The sequence below is a fragment of the Quercus robur genome, chromosome 10 (genome assembly GCF_932294415.1).
Source record: "Quercus robur chromosome 10, dhQueRobu3.1, whole genome shotgun sequence".
NCBI classification, from domain to species: domain Eukaryota; kingdom Viridiplantae; phylum Streptophyta; class Magnoliopsida; order Fagales; family Fagaceae; genus Quercus; species Quercus robur.
The window spans coordinates 18,503,138-18,526,549 of NC_065543.1; the positions used below are offsets into that span (position 1 = coordinate 18,503,138).

Sequence of the window (23,412 nt, forward strand, 5' to 3'; positions counted from 1 at the left end):
TGTGAGAGTGAGTTATGGGTTTTATTGAGTTAGGATACGTTTAGTACACTGAATGTAGATTACATTAGGAATAGTAATCTTTATTATTAAGAATAAAAGACATTGTAATGGAATAACTATTACTATTCATAAGTTTGGTTATTACATATGGAAAGTTTGTAAAAAATGATGTATAAAGAAATTTTATATTTTTGGAAATATATTAATTTTAAAACCTATTATATTCACTAAGGAATAGCTATTACATCCATTTTAAAAAGGAATAGCTATTACATCCATTTTAAAGAGGAATATCTATTCTTCAATTTAAAGAATAGTCATTTCAATGTAATAACTAATCCATGTAATAAAAATGCAACCAAATGACCGAATTGCTATTACACTTGAATAACTATTTCATTACAAGAGTTATTACAGCATACCAAATGTACCCTTAGAGTTGTGAGATATTGGGATATGAGTTTGAATGAGGAGATTTGAGTTATGAGTGTTGGGATATGAGTGAGTGACAAACCAAACAAGGCCTTAATGTTTTTTTTCCTTGTGATGGATTGGTTGTGTTATTAAAATTTATTTTATGGATAATTCGATAGATAGTCACAATGAAAGAGGAAAATTTGAACCCTAAACACCTCATTAAAAACATTAAAAAGTGCCAAATTAACTATAAGACTCTTTTTAAGGTGAGTTTTGATGTCAAGAACAAAGGTGGTATAAGAGCCACATACTACGAGACATCAATTACATGTAACTTTTTTTTATTTTTTTTAGACAATAGAATTGCATGTAACATTACATAATGTAATTATTGGTTGATGAGAAATATAGAGTTCCTTTTTTTTTAATTGTAAAAAACTAACAATGAGTGAGGAATGGAGGATTCAGATTTGAGTTCTCCTCATAAGGACCAAGCAATACAACTACACCACAAGGCTCTTGACAAGATAAAGGGAATTCACTCTTGTGATGGTCGCTTCATAAAACTTAGTCGTCAATCAATTATGTTATCTTTAATTGATTGTGTTATTATTTTTTTTTATGAGTACTATTAATTTGACTATTATTTTTTCAAGATTTTAACATTAATACCCACAAAACTTCCAGCAATGTCCTCTTGATTTGAATATTTTCTTATCCACTACTTGTAATTTGGTGTTTCTAACTATCCATTACTCTCAATGATAATATATCATCTATCCATTATTTGGCTTGAAGTTTGTTGATGACAGAATTTTTTGTTTTGTTTTTTTTTTTTTTTTTTTTTTTTTTTTTGAGAAATAGATAAATAGTAAAGGAATGTAAGGTAGGTTTGAACTACTTACATAGGACACCACAACGGATGCGATGGTAGAATAATTTCATTTGCATAATAACGTGGAACGTTCTTATCTATTCATTTCAAAAGCACACCCTAGGTTTTCACATAATTCAAATTGTGGATCAAGTTCAACCCTAAATCCTATTGAGCTGAGTCTGAGTGAGAGTCAATCTTTACCTGCTTGGAATATGTATTGATATTGAATGCCTTATATTGGCAAAAATGGGCACAATGGACAATGCCTGTTTTACATAAATTACCTCGATTAATAAAAATGATGAAACAGCAGTAGGCAAAAAACTATATCATGTGCTATTGAATCTTCTCTATGCTGGAATTGGTAGTTTCAGCTGCACACTGCCTCCACAGCAAGTTTCTTAGTTGCAGTAGGACACAAACCCTCACTGAAATTTCCTCCACTTAGTTCTATGGCACATTCATTTTTGTTTAGGCACAGCTGCAATAACGTTGAAGCATATTAAAAAATCAGGAAGAAAGAGATTACAGTATTAGATGTGAATGTGTTCATTTTATGTATGACAAACTGATGTGTTTACTTTGCTGAATTGGTGCTTTATGCCAAAAGGTCTGACGTGGATTGCTTGTACTCAAAACGACGTATTTTAGCGTATTAAAAAAGTATGATGATTTGAGTTTAGTTGAAATTTAATGGCCACATGAAGGATGACATTTCAAATGATCTGAAGCATTAGGAATTAAAATAAAGTAACAGAAAGGAAAGAAACAAGGAGAACTATATGTGACACATCAACAAAACTAGTGTAATAGAAATATGAGGCAATATATAAATCCTCACCTTTTCAACCACAGAAGTGGAATTAGGATCATGACAGTCTCCGTTGCTGTAGGATCCACATGTTCCAGTAGGAGTTCCAAAGCTGGCAAACTTTATAGTAGATATACGAGTATTCTCAGGGCATTTCAAATAAGCAGATGTTTTCGTTTTGTTGTCATTTGCACTTTCAAGCCAAGATTCAACAGAAGGGTAATCCTCAGCAACAAGAGCACATACACCTGAGATTTTCCGTCTTGAGAATTTGATTTTTGTTGGATCTCCACCTTTCTCCTCAAAGATCACCAAAACATTTCCTGATGGCTTGAACCAAGAGCGTGGAACATGGTACCTGCACCAAACAGAAAGTAAGAATGCCATCTGGCCCATCTTCGCCTTCAAGAAATATATAATATCGACACAGTTTGATGAATATAAAGATCTACTAACTGTAGAAGATAGTATCAAGAAACTGATGAACAAAAAGCACACTCTGAAGATGAACAACATGTTTTTTCTCATGAAAAACCTCAAGGAACATATTGTAAGTGGTCATACTGAAAAATCAAAGTATTCAAAAAAGATTTTATAGAGAGGCAAAGCAACATAGGTATCCATGACAGGTAAAAAGTTCTTAAGAAGTTGGATATCACTAAAGACACGTGGGAAGGACCTTCAAAAATGCAACTGCATGCTAATTGCTCCAGAATTAAGTAAAAACCTTTCTCTTCTATTTTTATATTTGTTTTGGAGTATGGATTTACTTGATTCGTGAAAACTAGATGTCCTAATGATCTAAATTTCATTAAAATAAAGGAAAATAAGTAATTTTACCCATATATTCTAATGCATTATTGTCAATGCAGTATGAGCATTTCTCTGTGAACTATGCTGGCTGGTCAATCATCTTCTATTACAAAAATCTATGTGGTTGTGGTTATGCTGCAATTATAACCAAAAAAGGAAAAAAAAAAAAAAAGCATTTGGGGATTCTAATTTACAGTCAATAATTTTTCCCTTACCATCTTTGTGTTGGTTCTCCACATCCAGTACGGCACTTGTTTGGCAGAAATTTGCCTCTGTAATCACATTCTTTAACACACTCCTCATGTATAGAGCTTTTTATAGGCCAATATCTTCCAATTTCTTCTCCATTCAACCAAGCAAGACCTTTCCCCATATGTATCATATCCAGCCCAACAGGCTCATTTCCCAGTGGAGGGTCTACCACAACCTGCACAAAGGTGTATTTCCAGAGCTTAAAAATGTTCTCATGCTGATCTTTTCCCCCTCCACCCCCCCCCCCCCCCCCCCAACCCCCAAAAAAAAAAAAAAAAAAAACTGTAACCCAGATGAGACAACAGCCATGTCTTTCCAGAGGCACAGACGAAAATAATTCTCCAAGTGTTTACCTTGTACCACGTTAAAGGCTGTTTCTTTGGTGGTTTTGAGGTTGATAACCAAGTCACATTATCCAAACCATCAGCCTTGTATAATCCAAGGTGTTCTCCTTGTAATCCAATCTGAGAAAAGCAGGAAAGAGAAATTGGGTTAGCGTTTAAGAAACCTTTAAGCCTGAATTCTAAGAACAAGACTTTCAAGATTAAGCCTATCTTATCTGATTTTGCACCCCTGCTGAAATTTCAGGACGTGCTGCTTCACTCACAAGTAGTTAAGTTAGATTGGTGAAAATGAGCCAAGCTGATGTGAGCACTTAAGCGTTTGAGCTCAGTTTAGCTGGGGGAGAAATGGTTAATATTGAACTCTGTAAAGAGTTTGTGAGGCTAGCAATTCAAAACAGCTCATTGTTTTAAACAAGCTACGTGGTTGGCTTGATTTTTGTGTCAGTATAACCAGGTCAGTATGGACAATTTTGGAATAGTAAAAGGAGGTTTGACTTTGAGCATTTGTCAGATATATATTGATATACAACATAATTAAAAAAACTATACTTCAATGTATTTTTTGAGAAGGATAAAAATCTGGATTTACCCGTCAATCATGACATATCCTTTGTCGATTGACTCCAAAATGAGGATGTGTAGCACTATGCTCTTCTATGGCCATAAAAGTTATTGCAATTAAAGAAGACAAAATGATCACAGGTGGATTTAACTGGAGAGCTTGAAATTAACTACTAGATTGTCTCTATTATGTTTAAGAATGAACCAAAACAAGATTCTAGCATGTGGAAAGCCCAATCTAATCTATCAAGGATTCACAGCCAACCCCAAATTTTGGGACTAAGGCTTTATTGTTGTTGTTGGAAGCTCAAGTGGCTCATCCAATTCACAGTCATGGCAATTAGATTTCTTTTTATTGTTAAAGTAACATGTTAACACTTCATATACATAATGGCCCCTTCACTTACAGCCTTTGGCTGTTACTTTTGTCCTCAAAAGTAGAAGCATTGGAAATTGAGATCTGCAAGGCATAGATCTTTGAGGTGCAAGAAGTACGAGGAGGGAAAATGACATTCCAAAAGAAGAAGAGACTCCTTGCTGTAGGCTGTTATGTCAAGTGAATGCTTTTCATTAGATTCCTTGCTATACAAAAAGATGCTTTATTTGTCAAATGATGTTTCGATCAACTATTGAATGGCATTTCAAGAAGCCAAGTGACTTTCTTTTTTAATGACAAATGGCAGTTCTCTTTTCCAAATAGTGGAAACTAGAATGGAGTTTTATGAAAGTATAAAATGTCCCATTTTGGGTCTGAGGTAACAAACCCCTATCTAAGGACTAGATCTTTGGGCACTCACTGGATTGGATGGCAGCTAGAAATTCAAATTTAAGTTTTGCTCAAGATATTATCTAGGAAACTGTATATTTTTCAATAAATACTGTAGCAGTCCTATTGCAAGTGGACTAGCCACTGGAACTTGTTTCTTCTTCTTAGAATGTTACTTTGACTAAATTCCAGAAGATCCTTTCCATTTAAATTAAAAACTAGTTTTATCCACCATTGCTAAGTGAAGGTCGATTCTTGAACTAGAGGAGGGTGGGTTTCTAACAGACCACCTCCATGCCTTAACTTCATAGCCCCTATCACTGGATAATCACAAGTTATTTTTTTACATATGAGATTATGGTTGGTCTCCAAGCTCATGAAATGAGGTAGCAACTGCTTTTCTCCTCCCTAAATATGAGCTCATTGAAACCTACAGGTTAAGAGCTCCCCAGGGACTGTATAAAGTTTTACATTGATGAATCTACATTTAAAATAGCTTTGTCATGGCATTCCTATCATATTTATTGCGAAAGCTAAAGAGTGATAAGCTTCTCGGGGTATATAAAAATCAGGAACTAGTTCAATCTATATTGATATTGTTAGAATTATAGTTAAGTGATTAAACTCACTATTTCCTAATAGCTTAAACTTTTGGGACAATCGGTAATTTAACATGGTATCAGAGCAGGAGATCTTGAATTCGATCTCTGTCTTCACTCTACCTCCTTTAAAATGTTAAATTCCCACTTGTTGGTCCCCACTTACTAAAGGGAAGTTTAAGTCCACAAGTGAGGGGGAGTGTTAGAATTATGTTTAAGTGATTAAACTCACCATTTCCTAATAGCTTAAACTTTTGGGACAATCGGTAATTTAACATGATATTAGAGCAGGAGATCCTGAATTCGATCTCTGTCTTCACTCTACCTCCCATTTAAAATGTTAGATTCTCACTTATTGGTCCCCCACTTACTAAAGGGAAGTTTAGGCCCACAAGTGAGGGAGAGTGTTAGAATTATGTTTAAGTAATTAAACTCATCATTTTCTAATAGCTTAAACTTTTAGGACAATCGGTAATTTAACAGCTATATTATGTCAGAATTGACAAGCTTTCATTAAAGTTTATTACAACTAAAACATTTAAAAACGTCCAAACAGTTTGAGAAACTGATTAGGAAAGTGAAGTACCTTGTAGGTCCAAGCATATGAAGACATGTCGATTGTCCCATTATTGAACCCCTCAATCTTGACACTTGTTGGTCCTGCTCCTCTCCATTCATAAAATGCTCCTGCAGTCTATAGAAAGAGAGAGAGAAATAAGGGTTCACGGCAATACAGGCAACCAAAACTTAGAGAGTTCAAAGAAAATTCTTGCTATATTCTATCTTGACTGATGAGTGTCAGATTAAACCTATGACTGAAATGATATATTGCTTTGAAACAATTGCAGATCACTTGCTGCAATAATATGGCATGGAACCCTCTAGGTATCTATCAGGAAGACAAATTTCTGAAGTTACTACCAATACTTTTAAAAACCAGACTGTTTGAGGAACTCGCAAACGGAGAGGTTCAAGGTTTTAAGGTTGGATCAAGGTTTGATGATACATTAAACTATGATGACATCATTATCAGGGACATGGGGTACATAGGATCAAGTTTTTCCCAATTCTTGAAAGAATGAAGTATATAATTAGATAGAAATCTACAGATTGGTGCTCATATTGTCAATGGAAGGCAAACCCTATAGCCAGAATGGAGATTAACATCAACAAATGGTTGATTTTCCATTGGTATAAATGAATTTAGTGTCTTACAGTCAGAAAAAATTAGCACTTATAAAGGAAGAGTATCTCACTGCTAGACCAAGAGTCATGCTTAATAGAGCAATTTCATTCTTCCCAGCCTTTAGAGAAATAGGTTTCTTAAATTTGAATGGTGAATGTGTGCCATTTCCAGATGCGCTACCTGAAAGATCAGGTACAAATATAACTAAGACTACTTGCAAGAGTATTTTAAGAAGCTACTATTGCAAAGTTATCCAGATCACTCACAAATTTCCAATATACTCAGAAGAACACATGCATACATGATGCTGGCATAAAAACCATCAGAATGAATTCAATCATAAGCAGGGGACATATAGACAAAAAAATCTAGTAGATAAGCAGTGAGTGACACAAGAGCAATAGCAAAGACAGCAAACTTGATGCCAGTAGTATTTCACCTACATTTAAAAATGAGCAGCTTTGTACCTAAAAGCATGATAGATATAAACAAAAAAGAGCTGTCTTTTGCTGTTTCTAATGATCCAATGCACTTTGAAAGGGTGAAATTAAATTCAAATGCACCAATATAGTCCAGTAATTTATTCATACACTCAACAATTTAAGTAAGAAGCAAGCATATTTCACCCGAACTAGGAACTTGTACAGTAGAAAAAATTGCTTTACGGCCAATAGAAGTCAATACTCAACACCATTCAACCCAGCCATTCAGTGTATCTATGAAATGAAAAAAAGAAAAGAAAAAAAGGCAGTGTATATATATATATATATTTATATATTGATCTATATAAATATTTAAAGATACAGTCACAGTTTTTTTTTTTTTTTTTTTTTTCCAAAGGTCAACACAAAATATAAAAGTCTATAACAATAATTCAATATATTTATGCACCAAGCAAACTGATCATATTAAAATAGCACTACACATAAGGATAGCAAAAGGAAGTAATGTGACAAAATGGAAATTGCAAACTACATGTCTTTAAAAACAATATATAACTATTGATATATAGGATTTACATATGCAACTAACATAAATTGTTGGGAGAAACAGATACCTTCAAGTTCCTGATTCACAAAAGCATGTAGAGCATGACCCATTGATTCAATATGAAGAACTGGATTGCTTCCGTTCTTTAAGAACTCTTCATTTTCGTTGACAAATATACTGTCATTGAAATATAGTATGATTCAAAATCTACCCTTAAATCCACCTCTGTCTCAAATATAATTTGCAAATTAATTAAACTCTGCATGGTCGTGGGCTCATAATGCATAAAACAAATAGAACAGATCCACTAACTTCCAGAAATCCCATAAAACAAACCACCAACATTTTTTCCCAAATTCATAAAGAAAGCACAGGAACACATGAAAGGCTCTGTTGTGAAAATCCAATCAGATTCACAAAACAGACAGGTACCCTAACACACAGTGAACATGGAAACCCAGAAATTGTTGTGTTCAAGAGTTGGCTCTTGTTTATTTTGAGAAGAAAGTTTTTTTTTTTTTTTCCTTCTCTCTCTATCTCCAGTGCAGCATATTTTAAATTGATAATAGGATCCATACAACATACATATCAACATATATGCATGCATATGTAATAAAGCTATAAATATGTATAGAAAGAGAATTGGGGAAAAGGCTCCCTACCAACCTCCTCTCCCAGATCCCACAAAAACAGGGAGCCTTTTGTACAATCTTGAGAGAGAGAGAGAGAGAGAGAGATCTGATTTCAACAATTTTGTACAACATGTAGCAATAAGAGAATTTGTAAGAAAGTAAAAAAGACAACAAAAAATAAGTGCAGGAGTTACCAACATCTATATAGAAACCCAGTTTGGAAACTCTCTCTCCACCCTCATAGATATGGACAGACAAAAGCCAATTAATAATAAAATTTTAGTGCGTGCTTGAATTGGCCTGATTCGTTATAGTTTAAGCTCTTGACACATGCTTCCTAACATAACATCAGAACCTTGTTCATGCAATTCAATTTCTGTTTAATTGTTTGTTTCTCTTTCTGTTTTTGTTTTAGGACCCAGATGGTGCAAGTGAGGGGCTGTGCTTGCACTTTCAATTAGTAATCATGGAGATGGGAGATGAGTCTTTTTTAGAAAGGATGATTACTTATTAGCCTTCTACTTTCCTAATGTAAGAGATATAACATTAAGTATGCACACATTTCTTCATCACTTATCCATTCTGTCACATACAACTATTAAAGGCTATCTATCAGTATCTTCAAGTGACAAAAACTGCATTTTGACTTGAGAGAAAATATAACATTATCTTCTAAATAGCAAGACGAACCTTGTTGTATACCAAAGGTAGTCAGTAGTATCTTTTGTGGTATTGATGTGATCTACAAAGACATTTTTAATGAAGTCAGCTTCTCCCCAAATCCCAGGCTTCTCCACAAATACTTCCCACTTAAGAGTTTTAACGCCTATAGTTGGTGATGCTGGTGGTGGTTGCAGATCCTCTGGTACCATTTCCACTATGGTGGTTTGAGCTCTAACCTGTTGAAGATTTCATGTTTAAGTGCAAAGTCTAATTAAGTGCAAGAAATCTGTACACAATTAAGGAGTTCTAAAGAATCCATTTCATCACCGCTGTGTTGGCAGTTTATTTCCATATTAGCCGTTAACACAATTGATAACAATTAAGAAATTTGTGACATATACTTAAGTTACAAAAGACCTTTCTTTCAGCATCTCTACCATGTCCAAAACAACTATATCTACGAGTGTCAGAAAACATTTGGTCATTGACAGCTGTGTCTTAGTGCACTTTTCACAAGGTAGAACCCTTGTCAGTGTACTTGTTACTCAGATGCAATTAAAACACTGGGCAAAAAGTAAGATACATGGGGAACAAACAAGCCTATGATTTTAAATGCATTTTGCTGCTACTAGAAGATGCTTAACAGTACACAAAATCATTACTATTGCATTTTGATGCACTTCCAGGCATTTAATTGTGACCTTGTGATCATATTGATTTTATCTTTCTCCAGGATCTCAAATTGGTTTGAAAAATAAGATATTTAGCAGAATACAGGCATGGAAAGAAAATATGACTAGTTACCTTTGCTGTGTTAAATACTACATTCTTGCAGTCAGGCAGAATGCTAACTGACCATGCTGGCAGGTGATATGACACATTCCGAAATTCTATTGTCTTGTCATTTTTATCATCCCCATTAGAAATGAATGCAGCACATGCTCCTGAAGAGTCAGTGTAGACATCCGCCTAAAAATTTAGGTTATTCAGTAAATGGGTGCAATTGCTGAACAGAATAAAGGCATATTCCAATCCTAAATTGTAGACAACAGAATATATTAATGAAAATTTAAAATCATTATAGAAAGTGAGAAGCAATATATAAATACTAAAAGGTGAAAAGAATTCCTCCCCTCAATACCTATGCAGTCTCCTAGTTTTGCAGACAACATGATCCAGGATAGGTTATCTTTAGCTCAGTATCCAAATACATATGAAGTTTATACCCAAATCATAAAATAAATGGTTTTATGCTGGATACGACCTCATGGCTACAATACAGTATATTGACCTGTTCCCAAACATGCTCAAGCCCAGAATACTCATGTTAGTTAATATTGCATTTGCTTAAAACAAAAATCAACAAGAAAACAAATTTATGACACACACACCCAAAAAAAAAAAAAAAACAAAACAAAAAACAAAAAAACTCAAACAAATGAGATTTCCCAGGATTTGATCAATATCATGTAGGTGAACCATTACTTCCAACAGCAAAGACAATAGAAGGTAGGCCAACAATGGATAACAAGCACATCATACATCAACACCACAAAAATTGAGGCATGCTTCAGTTAACAAAATATACTATTTCCAATTCGTACGTGTATTCTTGCAAGTCTGAAGTCAGCAAGATGAATTATATGAACTCAATGTAAAACTTTTGATTTGCCAAGAAACTAGTAAAATTAATCATTTAACTATATAGCACTGATTAAATGTCAAAGGCTAAAATGAGGAAATTACCTCTTGGGAAGGACCTAGTGATATATGAATTGGCTCACTATTGAGCAATGCATGCTCACAAAGCTTTATAGCTCTGTGAAGATCTTTAAGGTGTCCCCATTTTGGAAACCGAGGCAATCCTATAGGCCATACAAAAAACCTTCAAATTAATATTACTCTGCATATTTTTTATAGTGAATTGCCAATATTTTCATATTAGAGATATAAAGGTTAAGAACAAGAAATGTCAATTGCATACCATATTCATCAATTGGTGCATCATAGTCATAACTTGTGGTGATGAATGGTCCACCCGCAGTGCGACCAAAATTTGTTCCACCATGATACTAGCAAGAAAATAGCAATAATTATAATTAGATTATGATGATGATGATGATGATGATGATATCATAATATCAATTATTATAAAATTAATAATTTGGAGTTTTAACATGGTACTAGGAGTGAATCACCAAATAAAACACTTAATCAATAACAACATCACACTAAATGTAGAAAACAAATCATGATGAATTGATAAGTAATGAACATACCATGTAGTAATTTTGGACGCTGCCACCTTTCTGGAAAAAACGGGCAACAGAATAGGCAACATCTTCCGGTGGCCTATGAGGATCTCCCTCTCCAAATGTTTTAAACCTGAAAAGGCAAAAGACTCGCTCCAACTAATTAAAGACATAAAAGATGATTCACAAAAGCTAGACTGGGAGCATTCAATTGTCCTTTGAGTGACTTTGAGGATAAAAGTCAACTGATAAGATAAGTGAAGTAAACTTTCCAATGCAAACTTCAAAAGAGGAGAAGAATGCAGAGATAAAAGGTGAAATGAAAAATTACCAGCCAGGCCAATTTTCAGTCCAAATTTTGGGCTTCTTGGGAGAAAGAGGTTTGAATTGATCACAGTAGAAGGAGTTACAAGTATCAATCTGCAAAAGAAAAAAAGGCCATTTTTGTGTTGAATGTTAATATTCTCATTTGTCCTAATGTTACAGATCTATTTTATGAAAGAAGGGAAAGGACAGCCCGATGTTGAGTATATGAAAAATCATAGAATTACCATGCTAGACAAATATTTGTAAGCATAGAGTGTTCCTGTAACTTTTCAAAGTTGAATAATTACTATAGCAAGAATGAACTGAATGTATGATATAACAATTCGTTAAACATATCAGCAAGAAGACACGTGTAACACAGACGAAATGTGTTTGTATGGACACGTGTGTCACAAACTCATACACACACACAGAAACAGAGAGAGAGAGAGAGAGATGAAAGAACGGTTTAGATTCCAAATTGATTATGCAGCGAATTCATCAATTAATTTCGAATCAAACCAATTATGTGATCAACAATATCGAGATTAAGAACCACAAAACAGCAATTCACCAAATCATAAAGCAAAATAAAAGCAATAAAAGCATGAGACACACGATATGGTGACAAAGTGGAAAACTGATGGAGAACTTCTCCAAAAGGAAAAACAACTATGAGGGTGACACACCCCAAAAAAGGAAATACACTATAAAAGGAGTTTACGATCTAGAACAAAACTTTTGTTACCTAAAACTCTACAATCCCAGTAGATGAACTCACTGTTGCAACCCTCAACAGCTTTGGAACATCTGAACTTCTACATAAATCTGTTCACGAACAACCCATCTGTGTTCACAACCAGAATATCTGACCAACTCCAAGGCACCACCTGAAAGATTTGAGACCGCAGTGAACTTCGCTAGGTTGTGGTTTCAAGATCTTTGTATCGCAACATATGGATACACACCTGATAACATTACGGCTTTCTGTACTTGCAAGTTTACAGAGATGGGGTCTCTGAGTTTCTCTCTGAGTGGTACTCTATTTCTGCTTCCACAAACCTTATGAAAGTTGTGCTTTATAAGTCCGTTTATAGTTTTTGCAAGTAGGGTTAAAAGCAATACTCCAACTTCAATTAAAACATGTAAGCAAAACCGAGACACAGATTTTTGATTGATCAAGAGTCAATTGAATGGCTGTCAAAATCCTAATTTCGATTGATTGAGAGTTGATCAAATGGTAGTCAAAATTCTCAAATTCCACATTCTTGTATCAACTTAACTGGCGAAATCTCACTCGTTTCAAATCCAAATAAGGTCAAATTTGCATCCATTTTGCAGCCTCTGATGTCTAGTTCCCAATAAAACAAGTGAAATTCATTATGGTGAAAATGATATGCTGGACAAAAGATTATCAACATTTCATTTTGAGCATATCAAAATTTTGTCATCTCTGAGCAGCTTCTGACTCAGAATCAATTCACTTTTACAATGAATGAATTATACACCAATAAATTGAAATTTATTACATGTCATGGAATGAACACTAAAAACCTAACAAGAGTTACATGATACACACTCACACAACATATAATAGTAGAGGATGGGATCAGTGAATGAAAAGAAGAGGATAAGAAATGAGGCAGTCATCAAATCTAAACAGTTGACATTATGGAGTATTTATTGTGAGAAAAATGGTTATTAATTGTTTTTGCCGGGAGTTAAAGAAATAGAAACTACAAGGACAAAAATATGTTCAGTGTGAATAGTTTGAGAAACAAATGTACTTCAAATCTTAAATGAAAGATTATAACACACAAAAGTATAAATCACAATGTAAAAACAATGTTCATTCTTATATTAATCTAATATAAGAATATATTCCATTAAAGCAAACTAAAGTACACAAGGTAAAACATGTCGTAAACCAAATGTACCAAATCAAAGTAACTCATACTAAGGACAATAAAAATGATTAATACCACTCATTTACACATGTGCAGGCACATGATTACATGTCCCAAATAACTATATTTCTTGATATTAAGATCTGCATTGCATTAAAGACATTTAGTAAATGCACATAAGTTCTACTTCAGTTAGAAAATACGCTCTTACCACAGTATCAGGAGCATCAAATTGCTGGCACATAATCCAAGGGACACCTATATTTTGAGAAACAGCCATGCTAGCAGCCCACATGGCATATCGCTTCCCCGCATCTCCATAACCGCTTTCATAGTATCCATATTCATTTTCAATCTGCAAGAAAAGAAAAAAAGAAATGATTACTGCAATCTCAATATATGTAAAGAAAAAAAAATAAGACAAGAAGGAAAAGCACATCAAAGTAAAGTGATGCAACCGCAATGAGAATTTTATTTTAATTTAATCTTATTTGATTTTGGAGCCAATTATAACTTTTTATTGGCCAATAGTATTTTATTTTAGGTCCTAGTAGTTAATTAGGTTATTAGTACTTTTTTTATTAGAGTCAAGCTAACATTTGTAATTCAATAACTGGGATTTCTTTTGTTGGAATTAGGGTGTCTATGTTAGTTATTATATATGCAAAGTATTGTACTCCTGTTGAAGAGGATTACTTAGATGAATGAAATTTCTATTGAAATTGCCCCAACAGTTTGGTGCTAACTATAGCAAACCCTAGGTGCTGAAAACTGGCAATTTTCTTTCGCTCGATGCTAACTCATAGATTTTCAAACTTTTATTTTTCTTGTTCCTAATTTTGTAAATGAAATTGTTGTGATTTTTCCTATGTCATAGAGGAGTATAAACTTACTACTATCCTAGCCATGCCTAGCTCAAAGGAGATAACACAGTTGAAGAGTCTAACCGAGTAAGATAAAATGGTATAATATAATAGATAAAGGAAAGACATAGTAATTAACACAGAGTTTTGGATTTTTCTCATAGAAATAGTAATTTGAAATTCAAATAGAAATATGGTAATCTTTCTCTAAAAAGAAATTTCTCATGTATGCCTTCAACTTTTAAGAGACAAGATAAGTGTTTGCTCTCAAACATCAATATCCTTTTAGTAAGTAAACTTATATTATATTCAAGTAAAATAAGCATCCCAATCTATGAATATGCAAACAAAAGACTAACTTTTTTATACAATGAATGTGATAGTCAGTTTCAATCACACAATAATATGAACAAATGAGTGAGAAGAACTAATCAAACAACTGGAAAAACTTTCCCTAAATCATATTTCAAGCCCACAAAAATAATTAGATTATGAAATCATACATGCAGGTTTAGTACGCTCTTAAAATATTTCCCATTCTATCTAATTTCAAAATCGAAGTTCTAGATCTTGACTGTCCAAGTCTTAGATCAATCACACAATACGATGAACAAATGAGTGAGAAGAACTAATCAAACAACTGGAAAAACTTTCCCTAAATCATATTTCAAGCCCACAAAAATTACTAGATTATGAAATCATACATTCAGGTTTAGTACGCTCTTAAAATATTTCCTATTCTATCTAATTTCATGATCAAAGTTCTTTAAGACCTTGATTGTCCAAGTCTTAGACCAACTAATGATGGCCAGGGAAATTAATGTTTCATACAGTTTCAGGTTAGGAAGCATGGATGCTTTAAAGAGATGCTGTACTATATCTAATAAGTATCTGATACAGATATGCCAACTTGCCGACATATGGCAGGATACAAAATAAATGAGTATCCATGAATGAAAAAAAAATGATACATATTGCTCTGTTATGTCATTTATGTGATCCTATTGAAATATGTATATAAATAAATAAATAAATAATCATCCCTTATAAAACTTCTTAAAATCTTGTGATTACTAAAAGTTGATATTGATAACTCCAAACAACTAGAGTTCATAGGAAGTAGTGTGCCTACTAATACCACCACTAGCGGTGAAGCAAGCATCATCTTCTTGTGCTACAACCAAGATAGAATTGTGAGCTTTGTACAACTACTTGCAAATTTAACATAGCACAAAATCCAGTGTAGCCTCAAAGAATAATAATTTGAAATAGTTGAGGCTCAAGAGCCACAAGGTCCAGAACTTTCAACATTCTAACTAAATATTGACATGAGTTTTGAGAGAGGATAAGGCAAAGTTCAAAAATTCAGCACTCTTATCAAGCTACTTGCTACTTTCAGATTATAAGTCAGACTTGCCTGGGCCAAAATGATGGGACCTCCTTGTGATGCAAAAAGCTTCTCTTGTTTCATTAGGTTCACTATGAATGTTGTGAACTTCTGCATGTAATACTAAACCCCACAAAGTAGCCAAATCAGTTAGAAAGGGAATGAATATCATTTCATATGTTAAACATTCGCATTGCAAGAACTTAAAATATAATCTTATTGAATGATACTTTTAAAATGTTCTTAGAGTTTAAGCCATTAGTCTTTGAGAGTCCAAATTATTATACCTTAAAAGGCTCGTTGTCTGTCCGGAAAACAGTGCCTGGCACATAATGCAGCCAAACAGGTATGCCACTGTATCATGGAACTGTAATTTAGGAATTTCCAAGCAATAATTGAAGTTTGAAAGAGTGTGTGAACATTAATAAGTGCAACTCTCCATAGTTTTAAACATTGACAGCCTATTTAAAATGATTTCATTTTTCTGCAGACAAATATTTCATTATTTATAAGTGAAGCTTTATAAAAAATAGAGGAACCTCATTTATACAAAGTTCCCCTAAAAAATTACATGAATATGAAATTACATGTGAACTGAAAGAGAATCAATAAAATCTAGAACTTAATGTATATCATTTGGGCCAAGACATTCTTGCATATCCAAAGTAGTATTGCAATGAGGAAACAATATTACATTCAACAATGAGAATAACGTACCCAAAGTTCCATTCTGCTGCAACAAATGGACCAATTCGAAGAATCAAATATAAACCCGCCTGCTGAACAATCTTCACAAACTTGACCAGATCGTATCGCCCCCCAAAATAATACTAGGATTTCCCAATTCAAATAGAAGAAGAGACAAACCAATGTTAACATAATTAGATAAATACAGAGAATGCATCTGTTATTAATTACTACACATCTTTTATCCTACTCACATTGTTTGGAGAAAGTTCATGACCATTCCAAAATACATACGTTTCAATCACATCGGCCCCTCCCTCCTTCGCTGTTTGAACCAAACCCGGCCACATCTACCATATACCAGATTAATACAAATAGAATCAATCTCCATCACAAAAACCCACCCCCCAAAAAAAAGGAAATCCCAAAAAAAAACCATAGAAAACAATCAGATAGCCAAACAATTTGCAATCCAGAATGCCATTTCAAAGAGAGAATCAATACAGCAAAAAATTAAAAACCACATAGGTTCTATTGAAACCATATGGAGAGAATAATAAATTAAACAAGCAAACACAGATTCTCTTTCCAAAAATTATCAGTAACCAAAGAAGAATACATAAAAAATCAAACAAATAAGCAAATATGATTCATGAAAACCAAGAAACTGTAAAATCAGAGCATTACGGAGAAAGAACAATCATCACGTTTGGTTGCTCTGGAAATGTGAAAGATTAACTCCTTCTCAGACGAGTCATTCTACACTTTGTTTGGATTAAAACTGAGTTCCTTTTGTTCACAAACACTAACTTATAATCTATACACACACAAATCCTATATTTTCCCATGGTTTCTGAGCAGACAAACGGAGCATTACCCATTATACAAAAATGAATAAACAATGTAGAAAGAAAAAAACAACAACAACCCACTAACCGCGGGAACGCTGCGAGGGTAGTGAATGGCAGCGGAGATGAGGAGCTTGTGCTGGCCTTTGATGATGAGAGAGTGAGAGTCATAGGTGACATTTTCAGCCAATGAGAGTGTGAATGTGAAGCACAAGAACAAGAATATTGAGTGGATCACAATGAAGCAATAGGACAGCTTCATTTTGCAGTGGAGTAGTTGTGAGTTGTGAGTTCCTTCCTTCCTTAATCTTTTAAGGTGAAGCTTATCAATGTAAGTGACTAGAAGCTACAGTGTCTATTCGCCATTGGCCATTGGGGGAGGGAAGAAACAGAACAGACACGGCATGTTTATTTATGGCTTGGGGGCAATGTTGTGTGCTGTTGAGGTCATCAGAGGTACTCCTAGACAGATAATTGCCTAACACTCTGTCCAACCAATTATTAGTTATTTTATTAACACCAACTTCAACTAAAGAGTAAACGCTAGAATCACAATCCTTGTCACAATTTTGCTGAAATTTATTAATATTGCGGGCTGTAAATAGTGAAGATGTAGATGCATATCCACTACTTTTACTCTACAGTTCACAACTTGCCATGTGGGTAAATTATAATTAAAGTTGTGATAATAGTTATAATCCTTATATTTTCTTTTACTAAATTCTTTCTCATAATTATCTTATCATTTCTCACGACTACCTAATGTTATTGTCTGTTACCTTTACATGAATCTATTATTTTTTCTTCACTGTTCACAATCATTCACGTAAAAGAGTTGTGGTAAAGTAAGAGGAATAAGCTGTAATGTTAGATTATTGACCATTTTTTCGTTTTTGTTTTTGTTTTGAAGAATGCTACCTACACAAATCGTTATTTTAACAAATTTCAAACTTGCTAAGTTGAGAGGTTATTTTTAATTCTTATATATATAAACCCATCACCGACAAATAGTTATGAAATTTGTTGACTGTTCTATTGTGCCTCTAAACTTATTGTTTTGTTTTTAAATAATAACTCCAAAGCCATGATAATATTTAGAAAATATTTTACAATTGTTAAGGTAGGAAAGTGTTAGTAATAGAAAAAAAATATATTAGTAAGGATATAGAAGAAAATTAATAAAAACTTATTAACTTTTCTGATGTGAAAAAATATTACGACTTTCATATATAACACTACTCTTAAAAAAAAAAAAAAAAATTGGAACTACAGATTTTATAATAATAAAGTCATAACTGTATCAGAAAATAGAAATAATGGAATTTATCGTTTTGGAGTTTTCAAGAGACACTTGTGATTCTTTTATATACTCCATATAAAAGAGAGTAGATAATATTACTAAACTAAGGTTGTTGGCCATATTTCTTCATTTGATATGCATTACAATCAAACATTAACATTATTATTAGATCATATTAGTTTTTTTTTTTTTTTTTGAGGAAATTAGATCATATTAGTTGACAAATGAATCAGAAAGATATTCTAGGATGTCACATTCTTTTCAATATTTATATTAGACATATATTTGGACTTCGGAACAACATTATTTTTTATATTTGTGGTACAGATATTTATTTTTAAGTTATTAATTGCATAATATTTTCATAAATAAAATATTATTTAATATAAAAATACATTCTCCAATGACATAACCAAACACAATTAGATTCAATGTAATTATTTTTCAATACAAGTTTTAGCATAATACCAAACATTATTTTTCATAGTGCATTTTTAAAAATGTATTATGTCATAGTGCATTTTTAATTTTAAGATTCATTCCACTGGATTGGTATCTTGGCTTAATTATAAAGAGTAATCATTATGGAGAAAATGTTATAAGTTGTGAAATTCTATCATACTTCTCAAAAATAATAAATAAATAAATAAAACAAAAAAATGTGTTCTAAAAAAAATGGGTGGTGCATACAAAATGCTTTTTATAAGTAAATTTTATACTTACTGAAGATGGAAATACTAATGACCTCTGTTTCAGAAGATGGGATCCTCAACTGATTGTATTACCTCTTAGGATTAATGAGTATCGCATGAAAAATTCTTAGGTACTCCTAGAGCATGGATAAATGGTGCTCCCTCTTCTCACATTCATGGTGGACCCCACCATGAATTTAATGAGTGGACTCCACCATGAATGTGAGAGGAAGAAGCATCATTCTTCATATTCTGAGAATACCTAAGAATTAATCGTATCAAACTCTACTTTAACACAATCCTATTATTTTTATGAGCTAGAATTTTTATTTTATCTTATTTTGGTAATAATAGGAGCTATTAACTAAACTTGGGCATTTTGGATAAAAATGATGCTAAGTATTTAATCATTGTTTATTTATAAAGCTACCCTTTTCTAAGTTACTAGAAGTAATTTGTGCATTCAAAATAAATTACATCTTGCATCAGCATATTGCTTACATTAAATACATTTTTGCTAAAATCTAATTTCAATAAATAAATAAATAAAACACTTAGAATCAATCTCATCTTTTCTAAACTAGTTTGGACGTTGGATTCGGGAAACTTAAAAAAAAAACAAAAAAACAAAGCAAATCTTAATGGTCCATACAACTTATTTAAGTTTGATGAGTGGAATTTATTCATAAGAAGAGATGGGATGGTATTACAATACTCTTGAATGCGTATTGAAGGTAAAGTAATACTACTAAGAGAAAATGATGCAGCTTTGATAGGCGATTTGCATTTTGTTTTGTTTCTATTTATACCATTTCTTGCCAAAGGACCATTTACAAAGTTGCCTATGTGCCAAAACTTGGCCAATTGCTAAGCAGTGCTAAAAGCCTAAAACACTACATTTTGCAATAAGAACAAAAAAATTAATGATGATCCAGGTTTGTTTGTTTGTCTAGGACACAAGGTGAATATCCAGGCTTGAATTTTCTTTTTCTTTCCTTCATGAACTTTTTTTGGTTGTAATTACTAATTAATTAGGTTGGAAACTTCTGTACTTTTTTTATGATTTGAAAAGCCAAAGGTGATAGGGACCAGTTCCTGCCATTGCACTCAAGAGTCAAGCCATATGACTGTATGATAGCTGTTTGCAATAATATGACAGGATATTTCTTCCTTGCTTTCAACCCTCCAACTTACCTGATAATAACTTTCAAACTTAAATAAATAAATAAATGGGAGGGAGCTTTGATCACTAGATATTTAAAAATACTATAAAATATCATTTGAGGTACAAAAATCTTGACAACTTTTTTTTTTCAAATGTTTAATACTTGCGTCAAATTTTAGTCAAAAGTAAAAAATAATTTTCAAGCTATATTAATTTTCAAACTCTTGACTCTATTCTGGATTTTTTTTATTTTGAATTATTTGTTAATATGTCATTCTCAATATAATATATACATAATTTATAAAAGAACCTAAACAAAAGAAGCCAAAGATTTCATATGGCACAGGAGAAGAAGACCCAAGATGTTGTGCTTTTCAATTACAAGCTTGATTTGCCTTTCAAAAGCCATCATTGGTCAATGTGTATATTATGAAGCATGGTCAATGTTGGGTAATCAAGTAATCATCATAAAATTTCTACTCAATCAGTGAAGAACAGTTGACCAAAACATAAATCAGGTGAAGATAGAGCTCAGATTTTGAAAAAGACTGCCAATCACGTGAAATCAGTTTGAGCTGATTAATCAATTTGATTAAACAATTAGACCAAAATATAGGAAAAGATTCACTTACTTATATTTATATAGTAAATTTAATTTTGTTCAATAAAAATAGTGTTATAGAAACTAGAACAGTGTAACGCGGAAACATGGGGACCGAGTCTACCGACATAAGTCGGACAATGATTCCCAATTTGTCTAAATTGTTGGGTCCCGCAAATCTCTAGTCGGTGATAATACCATACTATAATAGGTACTAGATCACTTGATTTTTGTATTTTATATATTAAATAAAATAATTTGATTTTATATAAAATTCACATCACACGTGCAAGCAAAAAATATCTTGGACTTAATATTTATATTTTATATATAAAAAAATAATTTATTTTATATAAAATTCAAGTCACACCTGCAATTTAAAAACATATCTTGTGCATCATATCATGTAAATAGGATATTGATTGTAACTTGCATATAGTGGGATAGCTAATACATATTACATATTTCCAAAATATGTAATAATTATAGATTTATAGTATGTGAATAAAGAAAGCATGTATTTCATGATTCAATTGTCCACCTAAAGTGTCTTCTAGCAATTTTGAACCTTTCTTTTTAACTAGAGTGGAGTTCTAATTTTCTTTCTTTCTTTCATTTTTTTTCCTTTTTTGCCCTGGGATTAGAGAGAGTTCTTTCACTCTTGAACATAAGCTTTAAAGCATTAATCAATATAACCACTATACTTATTATAAATAGGAAAAAAAGCAAATGACATTTAGGTCAATTGGCATTTTTTGATATTTTTAATAAAAATGACTAGAGTTTGAATTATCCACCCTACTTATAATGTAAAAAAAAGAAAATAAAAAAAATTGTCATTTTAGATATACACCACTATAAGTTTCTTTAAGACTTTCTCCCCTCTCCCCGTGTGTGTGTTTTAAAAATATTTAGCATTTTAAAAAAAATAATGTAAAAAAAAAAAAATTATCCACTCTTAGGAGTTATACAATTTTATTTAGCTATGAAGTTTAATCTTTATTTTGAATGTGAAAAAAAAAACTTAAAAACACTTGTTATACGCTTATATTAGAGCCATTTCTCTCAAAAAAATACATACTATAGCCATCGAACAAATTCAAAGAAAAATATTGAACTAGGAATCTACAATTTTTAATTTACATTAGGTTAATTCAAATATTGCTCTATTATTACTCAATTGAAGAAAAATAGAGACTTTTCGTAGCATAAATGTAAGTTATATGACATGTACATGACTATTCTTTCTGTTTTTCTTTTTTTAAATAACTATTTCACTTTTTGAATTGTTTGGTCTTTCAAAGGTATAATTATTTGCATTTATATTAGCTCTTTTTTGAAAAATTTAATTTATTTATTTACTTGCTCAAAGATAAGAAAAATATAATCGTACCTTAAAATGAAGGGTTTCAAAAGGAGTGAATAAAAAATAAAAAATAAAAAATCAATAAAGCTAAACAAAAGTAGAAGGAGTAAAAGGTCCTGCAATGACCCGCCAAATGGATTTGCGCGAACCGACACGGAAGACCAAACAAAAGTAAATGGAGTAAAAGGTCCAGCAATGCTCCAGCTGTGCTTATATTGCTAGTTAATTTGGTAACCAAGTAGCAACTACTTGCCATAAAACTAGTCTCACATGAGCACTGACGTTTATTTTTCAAACACCAGTCACTCCAGTATAACTATTTATGAGATGTGAGGGGCAAGATATACACTTAAATAAGCTAAAGTAAATTTTTTATCTTGTATAAAAAAAAGAACAAAGTTTCTCTCCAAACTAGTTTGGAGAGAAACCCTACAAACTCATCATGTATATTTATATTGAGTGTAAATTTTGAAAATCTAACCGTTGGATTACATGATCTTATTACATTCTTAATGCTTACAAAATTTCAAGAAAATCAAAGATCAATTGCTATGTCATCAAATAAATGTTATAATTTCAAGTTTTTGTAATCTAAAATTGTATATAAAAAATAAGTTAATTGATCAAATAGTAAATAATATCCAATTTAAACGAAATTTGATATGCATGTTAAGAACATAAGGAACATGAAATCCAACGGTTAGATTTTCAAAATTCACACTCAATATAAATATATGTGATGAGTTTGTAGGGTTTCTCTCCAAACTAGTTTGGAGAGAAACTTTGTTCTAAAAAAAAAATATAATAATAATAATAATACAATACAACTAGTTCTTTAACAAAATAAGAAAAAGAGGATAGTAGCAAATATAAAAGGCAATTTCCAAGTTTTCAACTAGTTGGGATAATAGTGTATTATTTTTATAGTTATACAGTTACCCCCAAAAAAAAAATCACAAATAAGTTTAGAGTCATAAAAATTTTCATAAAATATGTCAAAACTATCGAAGTGGCAAGTTATGAATGGTAAATGATAAAATGGTCATGTTAACGGATACTCTTAGGGGGCAATTGTTAATAAACTATAATAAATAAGTTTTGAAACAACTTTCATGAGAAATATAAAA

At 32.2% G+C, this 23,412-nt stretch overlaps 1 protein-coding gene across 1 annotated transcript; it reads right to left on the reverse strand.

The window, feature by feature from the left end:
* Nucleotides 1–1,478: 1,478 nt before the first annotated feature.
* LOC126702235 (beta-galactosidase 10) lies at nucleotides 1,479–17,604 on the reverse strand. Its single transcript, XM_050400896.1, has 19 exons — nucleotides 17,250–17,604; nucleotides 16,568–16,663; nucleotides 16,344–16,456; nucleotides 15,914–15,980; nucleotides 15,657–15,749; nucleotides 13,588–13,731; nucleotides 11,495–11,583; nucleotides 11,191–11,296; nucleotides 10,896–10,983; nucleotides 10,658–10,776; nucleotides 9,716–9,880; nucleotides 8,939–9,147; nucleotides 7,684–7,793; nucleotides 6,697–6,806; nucleotides 6,027–6,134; nucleotides 3,524–3,634; nucleotides 3,134–3,345; nucleotides 2,136–2,463; nucleotides 1,479–1,775 (listed from the first exon to the last, which is right to left on the reverse strand). The coding sequence occupies exons 1-19, from the start codon at nucleotides 17,421–17,423 to the stop codon at nucleotides 1,665–1,667; spliced, it is 2,553 nt and encodes an 850-aa protein (XP_050256853.1). The 5' UTR covers nucleotides 17,424–17,604; the 3' UTR covers nucleotides 1,479–1,664.
* Nucleotides 17,605–23,412: the final 5,808 nt, after the last annotated feature.

Coding starts and splice junctions, on each gene's coding strand:
- LOC126702235 (XM_050400896.1), bottom strand. CDS start 17,423: ATGAAGCTGTCCTATTGCTTCATTGTGATCCACTCAATATTCTTGTTC. Junction 3,346..3,523: donor AGCCTTTAACGTGGTACAAG/GTAAACACTTGG, acceptor ACCTTTGTGCAG/GTTGTGGTAGACCCTCCACT. Junction 2,464..3,133: donor GGAGAACCAACACAAAGATG/GTAAGGGAAAAA, acceptor TGTTTGGTGCAG/GTACCATGTTCCACGCTCTT.